Here is an 8,583-nt window from a genome sequence, read left to right as displayed (position 1 = left end):
TCCTGAAATCGGCCGTTCATGGCCGCAAGTCTTTCATATATCGTTGTAGCTATGTACACTCAAAAATATATAGACAGCAAGCTCCCGCTATCGGATCCAATGAAACACGCTAGTCGCGATTCTCATGCGCTGCCACGCGCCTGGACTGAGCCTCACAGTCGCCGGGAAATTCAGACAACTAATCACGCAAGAAGGCTTGAGTTAAAATCCCCAATTTATCACACATCTTTGGCTTTGGACATGACGGAGAGTCGGCTTGGTCGATGCTGGAAAGCTGCGCGCCGCCGCTGCTGGTGTGAAGACGGCCTAATAAGGGCCGACAAAGCTCTCTTCACCAAGTCACCCTCCACTCCACAAATTCTCACCAAGGAGTTCGTCATCGCGGATCTGCGTGCGTTTAAGCGAGTATTAGGCGAGCAATTGACAGCGGAGTGCGAATTGTTGACGTTCTTGTGAAGGCTGCAGCGGAAAGACCCAGGGTGATTCGTAGGCGAGCACATACAAGTCCTCTTTGGAGTGCTAGGCTTCCTGACCACTTGTTGGCCGCGAGAAGGATTGATAGTGGATATAGCGCGGTTGGGGGAGACCGGACGGTCAAGGGAGAAACGTACAGAGGGGACTGACGGAGTGCTCCCGTACAAGTTAACACGAGTGGGGGATGCAGATCTGTGGTTTTGGTGGTGGCTAGAAAATAAAGTGGAAGAGCGAGAGGCGAAGCTGGAGGTGGAAGAAGCGAAAGCATTTGAACAAGGAGAGCGAGGAAGGTGGAATCTGCCGGACGGAGAAAGGGATCGGATGACCGGTCCGCTTGAAGACCTTCTGGAATCCGTTGCCGCCATTTTCAATTTTTTTTTTTTGGTTTTGCGGTTGCAGTAGAGAGAGAAAGAGTGCAGAGGGAGAGAGAGCCAAAGGGAGAAGCTTTTTGTTTTGTTTTTTTTTTTTTTTTTCTTTCTAAAGCCGGTTTTGGCTGGTTAATTTGGCAAACCTATCTCTACACGAGCCATGTATTTATAGGATTTTTAGGGGAAGGATTTACATCGACGTTTCGCGATATTTTTGCATCTTAGGGATTTTTTTATTAGATATTTGCGTTGGTGTCCCTAGACTTCTATTTATTTGTGTTCTGATGGATTTTGCAATTTCATTTCCTTTGGGGGCTTCCTTACAATAGATTAGTAAATATGAGTTAAAAATATGAAATTAATTATTAATAAATCTATGTAATATTGATATTAATATTTTTTAGAAGGTAATAACAGAAAATAATTATCTTTAATTAGAAATAATTATTAACTATCATATTAATATCTTTGTAAAATGTGTGGTATAATTATAAAGAAAAAGTTATTATATATATAAAAAAATTTATAAATTAGTAATCCAGTAAATATATTTATTGTTTTAATAATTATTAAATTTAAATAAGTCTAAATTCATTCTAAAAATTAATTTAAAAAATATTTAAATTTTTATTAAAATATTTAAAACGATGTGAACAAAATATTCATTAGCAGGATAATTATTTTTTTTATCACAATTAATTGACAGATAATAATTAATAATTTATCAATTTAACTCCTATTATTTTGAGAATGCACTCTGTTATCTTATTACTTAGGTAACATAATCCAGTAAAATATATATTATGAAAATGGAATTAAATTAATTTTAAATATCAATTTTAATATTTTTAATTAAATATATAGTTAATTTTGAATTTAATTGCGCTGGATAATCCAATATAAGTCCTATTCTGTTTGTCCACATTGAGTAAGTGAAGAAACATCCCATAAAACAAAGCAGATTCTTTAAAAGCCATGGCGAACAGATACAAAGAACCTAATACTTGCAAAGGTACGAAAAACATAATTTAAGAAAAAAAGCAGGGAAGAAATAGAAAAAGTACAGGGGCATAAATGCAAAAAGAAAAAGAGTGTGAGTGCAGTGTAGAACACGTATATAAACTTAACCAAACCGTGTGGTTAGGTTAGTTACCTAAGTTGGTTAAGGATTAACCACTGGATATGATATGCAGCCAACGGTTTGGATTGAAAGCGATGTGCTGAGTGCAGTGAGGCGAAAAAGGAAAAAAAAAATAAAAATTAATAAAAAAAAAGATAAGAAAGGAAAGATACTGAACCGTATGGGAATGCTCAAAAGAAAGTGATGACAGGAGCTCTTTATCTTCCACGTATCAATTGAATATTTTTTTAGGTCTGTAAAGGATTTTTATTTTATATTTTTGGATTGAAAACTGAAATTGGAAGTGAAGTGGATAGTGTTGGTGTGGCGGAAGAGTAAATTTGCCATTTTGGTTATGATGAGCGTGAGGATGGATACGCGTGCAGACAGCACATCCATCCAGTGATCATAGTAAATTACAGTGTGCCGAGTATTTGATTTAAATTGAGGAATTAATTGAATTAAATTAATTTAAAATTTTAGTTTATTTTTTATTTAATTTAATTTAATTTAATTTTTAATTTTAAAAATTTTAATTATTTTAATTTAATTTAATTTTAATAAAAAAATTAAAAAAATTAAATCAAATCGATTAGAGATAATAATATATTATTTTTAATAATATAGAAAAATTAAATTATATTAAAATTAAAATATTTTAATTAAATTTTAAAATATTAAAAATAAAATATAAAAAATAAAAAATTTATTAAAAATCAAAATCGATTAAATCAAACTGAATCATACTGATTCAGTTCGATTCGATATTTAACCAAAATCGATTCAATTCGATTTTCATAAATACTAAAATTTTAATTTTTAATTTATTTAATTCAATTTAATTTTAAACCGAACCGATTCAACGATAACCCAACAAATTCGTGAATCTTCATAAGTTCATAGGATTACCCCTTTACTTTGTTTGAAGATATTTTTTTTAATTGCAAATCAAATATTTAAATATAAATATAAATATATATTAAATATATACATTTTATCATAAAATTATTATTGCATTAAGAACTTCGGTAGACTCGATGAAAAATGAAATACAAATTTAAAATGGTAAATTCAAATAAATTAACAGTTTAAAACTGTGAATTAACCGTTTAAATTCGTAAATTTATAATGAATTTAAATACTGTATAAAAATAAAATCTCCCATAATATAATATATTTTTCAATAACATCACCATAATATCAATTAAACTCTTTATTGATGGATAACAATAACAATTAAAACTTTCAAATAACAAAATGTGCATTGATTTCACCATCCACCACACTACTCCTTCATAATAAAGTAAACCAATCATAAAAAAATATAAAACGAAAACATCATAGAATAATACTCGAATTGAAGTTATTTGCATTTTATTGCAAATCAATTTATTGGTATCATTTCAATCACATCTTAAAAAGTAAATAATTTGATCAAATCAACAAGATGTCTACAAAGTATGTACAAATTATAGATATGCAAATTCAAATATGCTAACTTAGCATAGATGATCCAAGATTAAAAAATAAATGTATTAAACTTCCAATCATGACAAATTTTCTAGTGCCAACTAAACTTATGCTAATTGAGAACTCGAATTATTGATTGAAACTTAAATCTCTAAACAAGATAGACAATTACATTAAGAAAAGAAACGTAATAAAATTTATTAGAAATATTCGTAGTTGAATTTAAAGATATAATCCTAAATTGTTGATGTAAATAATAGAACATTTTTTCAGAAAGGATCAACTTAAGATTCAAAAAAAAAAATCATTAAAATCAGCAAACAAAAAATCATATGCAACAAAACCACACTCAACACAAATAAAATGAAAAAATATAAATAAAGAAAAACAATAAGCAAAAAGGGGACCGGAATACTGAAGGCTCCGACCAATCACCAAAACAACACCTTTCCCCTTTCACCTTTTCTGATATATGTATTCTGTATGTTAAGGATTTTAATATAAATTTTAATGTAAAAATATAATTTGATAGTTACTAAATGATTTGATCTTATATAATTGCATTTAAAATATAAAGAATAAGCAAATAAAATAAAAGTAAAATTTTATTTTTCATAAATTTCAAAATAAATAAAAAGAATAAGTTTATAATTATATGAAAAGTAATCTTTAAATTCAATAAAAATAATAAGACAAAAAATATATTTCACCAATTAAAAGTGTATAATTTTATGTTTGACAATTTTTTATAAATTAAAAAAAATATTTTTATTTTTTATTTCATTTTTTTAAATAGAAAAAGGTTTCCACCTTTCTTTATTTTCCTCTAATTTTTTTTTTTAAAAAAAAACTTCAAAAATAATACAGACACACTACATTTAACACATCATTTAAGCGAAAAAATCATTTATAAAAAACAAAATGAGACCTCAAGGAGAGTTGCGTACCTTCATAAGAACCGGTACACGATTCTTTACTTTCGTTGAATTATTATTATTATTATTTTCTTAAGGTGTCTTTATTATAAATATTTTAATTTAATTGTAATAAAAGTCATTTTTCACATAAAATTTCGTTTATATTAAACGTTAAAAATTTAAAAAAAAAAACTCAAATTCTTGAACACGAACCGTGGGCGCCGTTAGAATTGTGGAACCATTAGTTGCAAGTTGCAAATAGCAAGCACATGGGAAGACTTTTCCCCTCTTGTGGTTTGATTCCAAAGCTTCATTTTCAAAAATTACGAAAACAGAAAACTAAACCCCACTACCATCAAACCCTTTGCAATCCCAAAGTCGCAGCAGTCACATTAGCTCTTATTTATTATTGTATTTGTAGTTCTGATTTTTAAATATATTATTTATTTTTTTATATTATTTATAATAATGTTAAAAATATGTTATTACAACAAACAAGTGATTGGGTCAAGAGCTATCATGTAGCAGGCAATCTGTTTCTTAGGTAAATTTTACCTCTAAGGTTGCAGCCTAAATCCTGAACTCACCATTGCTGAAGTTGGGTGAGGTGATTTAATGTTTATCCCAAAGAAGGAGGAAGTGAGAATCCAACTTGGTGATGAAGAATTGGAAAGAAGTCATGCAGTGCATCCATATCGATATATGAAAGAAATGTTAATTTCAATATGAAGGCAAGGTGTGAGAATCATTAATCTTGAATTCTTTGAATCTTTACCACTTGGTCTCTTTTGCTTACATGAGCAATTTTAGCATTATCACTCTTTCAGCTTAACCTTCAAATTTGTTGCTGCACGCTTCCAAATTCCAACTATATCGTTGGAGACTTTCTTTACACTGCTACTTATTTTAAATTTTAGAAGTATTTCTTATTAATCTTCAAGGTTTTAAATTCAAACTTTATTTACAAAAGTATATGTGTGTTATTTTGAAATTAAAAAGAAAAGAGTTGCTGGTGGATAGTGGTGTAAATGAGTCGAGCGGAATTGAGATTTGAAGAGTTTAAATTTGGTTCGTGGAATTTTTTTAAATTCGAGTTGAACTCGAGTTTTACTCATTTTGAATTCGAGTTGAGTATTAATAAAATCAATTTTGACTCGTTTAACAAATGAGTTTAGATAAATCAAGTTTTTATTGAATTTAGTGTAGAATAGTTTATAAATAGTTTAATTTATTTACATATATAATGAGTTGTAATTTTAAATTAATAAATTTAAAATTAAATAATTTTAATTAAATTAGTATATATAAAAATTAAAAGCTAAATTTTAGAAAATTTAAATTCAGTTCATGGAATTATATACAGAATTTGACATTAATTTTCTTATAATATTAATTTCAGAAAACTAAATGAGATTGTTTACTAGTATGTTCATAAACTCGAAAACTAATCGAGTTCATAAGTTTTAACGAATCAAATACTATAAAATTTAAGTTTTACTCATTTATAAAATTAGTGTAAAAATTAAATTCGAGTTTGATTCGATTAAAAATGGAATTGAATCCGATTAAATTTTTATTGACTTAAAATTTAAGTAACTCACAGACTCTTTGGCTCATTTACACTCCACCCGGTGGTTCGTTTAGACTCCAACCGGTGGCAGAGAGGAGAGGTAGAGAACATGATTATGTACTGTGGTAAGAAGCAAGAAGATATGTTGACAAGCACTTATTGCAGTAATAATGGTGCTTTTTGGTGGATTTTAATAAAGAGGCACCGATTAAAAGCATGCATTTTTATATTATTTTAAGCCAAAGGAAATCTCAATTCTTGGTTTTACCAAGTTGTCTTTCATGGCCAAAAATCACTTTGTCGGGGGTTATTGCAACCAAATTTTGATGCATATCTTTCACCAATGACCACCTTAAAAGAATCAAAATTCAAAGCCAAAACTAACATGGTCTTAAAACAAAAGCAACTTCATGGGCAAGCTTTTATACTCCACAATATTCTTGGATTATATTTGAGAAGATTTGAAGGAATCTGCACAATAATACTTTAAGTTGCATAATTGGAACACTGCTTTATTAATGGCATTATATAATCCTTTCATTGTTAAAATGCATGCATCTGATCATATCACTCATACCATCACCCATGTATTTATTTATTTATTTAGAGATATAGTAAAATTAAAGCCTGAATCTCTAAATAATGTATATATACTTTTTTTTTAAAATAATTTTTATTCATTTATTTTCAGGATTGACCAAATAAATTTCAAAATTAAATTGTCGAGCTAAAACTAATTTTTATGAATTAAAGTAACTATAAATTTCTTGTATCGAGCAGACTCTTATAAAAAATTTCCCATCAATACTCAACTCAATTATGAAAACCTCTTAAGCTTTTAGGAAAACAAAAAAATTAATTATCTTATTTGTCAAGGCAAACAAAAAAAAGTTTTTTCTTCACTAATGTTGATGTGAGAATGGAGGCCATCGACCCCCCAACAGTAGCTACCCACACTGGACTTTCGTTTAGCTCTGCCAATTTTAGACCAAACAAGTCAGAGAAAGAATTGGTAAACTATTTGCAGCTTACTTTCTTGCTTTTGGTTTAATTTTTTGAATTAAATTTCATTGAGAACAAAGAAAAAAGGTGGTCCACTCATCATATTGCAAAACAATACAGGAGTATTCTTTTCTCCAATCATGCCAATTATTATTATTAGGTTATGTTTTTCGGAGTTTGAACATAGGCCGATTAATTAATGCTATGTTTGAAAATTTTTATTTATTTTTCTTTTACATAGAAAATATTATTTTTATTAATTTTTAAATAAAATTAATTGGGATTATAATAATCAATTTATATGTTATTATAGTGTAAAAATGAAAATGGATATGAATAATATTAAATTTTTATTAATCTAAAGCTTATTGTGTGTTCGTGAAAATAAAATTTTAATTTTTTAGTTGCTTATGACATATGATTCAAATTAATTTTACGTATAATTTATTTATCTAATTTTTAGTTACATTTCAAAAAATTAATTTTACTTCGTCGGATTTCCTTTTTCTAATTTTTTTTAAAAATCCTATTCTATTTTCTTTAGTTCCCATTAGGGAGGAAAATTAAATATTTCTTCTTTAGACCTTTCTGGCATTAGAAGTTTATGCAACTGTTTTATTCCCACATTGAAGGGGCAACTAATTTGAATTCCAAGGAATCAGCCTCAACCTTCAACCTGTGTCCTGTGGGCTAAGGCAAGAAGAGCGAAGGTGGAAAGCAAAAGCAGGAGCAGACAAACAATTAATAAAAGTAAATAAACAAAGAAATATTCGTTCCACATGGCGTCGAAGACCCCACAACTTTGGAAGATGCAGGGCATGACTTTTCCCCCATAAAGCCGCTAAGAAGCTGCTGCTTCACATTCTTCACACACAAATGTCAATGGTCAAGCTGTCTTTTTCGAACTTTGACTTGGAATATTTCTTCACGGGTTTAATGAATTGGTCGGCTAGTTCCACTCTTCTTCGGCCATTTGTAACCCTCTTTCATGGAACCATGCACCGTAGGACGAGTTCCTTCTTTCATTAGTTTCATGCGTTGCTTGCTCATGTTTCTGCCGTACCTTAGCCTGCTACTGCTGCTTCTAGGAAAATGGTGTGCCGAGTTTTATTTGGATGCTCTAATGGCTTTACGTTTTCTGAGAAAAATTTCTAACAGAAGGTTAAACTAAAAGTCCATTTCTGAAAAAATTATATAGGAAAACGGTTATAGATGATGCAACAAACAAATAGGATATAGATATTTATAAAAGAAGTTATCCTTTTTGTAAAAAAGATTTTCTAATTTTTACCTTTTGTGGATTATATTTATATAATTATCTAATTTTTATTGATTTACTATATCAAATTCTACTTGATACAACGATTTCATTATATAATTTTTTCTAATTTAATACGAAAAGAAAATTATTCAACACTTTCCTTCAATTTTTTTTCTCGAAAGGTAAATTCATTAAAAAGTCTCAAATAGGCAAATTACTAAATACAAAGTTTAACTGAATATTAGAATTACATCTAAAAGAAGCATACTAATAAGCTTTTTGCAAAGGAAGTGAGCAGCTTGATTGCTACTCTTCCTAACAAAAGAAAAGCTAATATCCCCGACCTGATTAGCTAACAACAAAATGTCTGCAATCACATCTTGAATTAATAGAGGGGAATG

General features: G+C 29.0%; 1 protein-coding gene across 1 annotated transcript; it reads right to left on the bottom strand.

The window, feature by feature from the left end:
• Positions 1 to 985, bottom strand: LOC110600295. Its single transcript, XM_021737111.2, has one exon. It carries the CDS (start codon positions 837 to 839, stop codon positions 219 to 221), a length of 621 nt encoding a protein of 206 aa, XP_021592803.1. The 5' UTR covers positions 840 to 985; the 3' UTR covers positions 1 to 218.
• Positions 986 to 8,583: the final 7,598 nt, after the last annotated feature.

The sequence above is a fragment of the Manihot esculenta genome, chromosome 14 (genome assembly GCF_001659605.2).
Source record: "Manihot esculenta cultivar AM560-2 chromosome 14, M.esculenta_v8, whole genome shotgun sequence".
Classification (NCBI taxonomy): domain Eukaryota; kingdom Viridiplantae; phylum Streptophyta; class Magnoliopsida; order Malpighiales; family Euphorbiaceae; genus Manihot; species Manihot esculenta.
The sequence above is the reverse complement of the archived record's forward strand: the minus strand, read 5'-3'. Positions and strand labels throughout refer to the sequence as shown.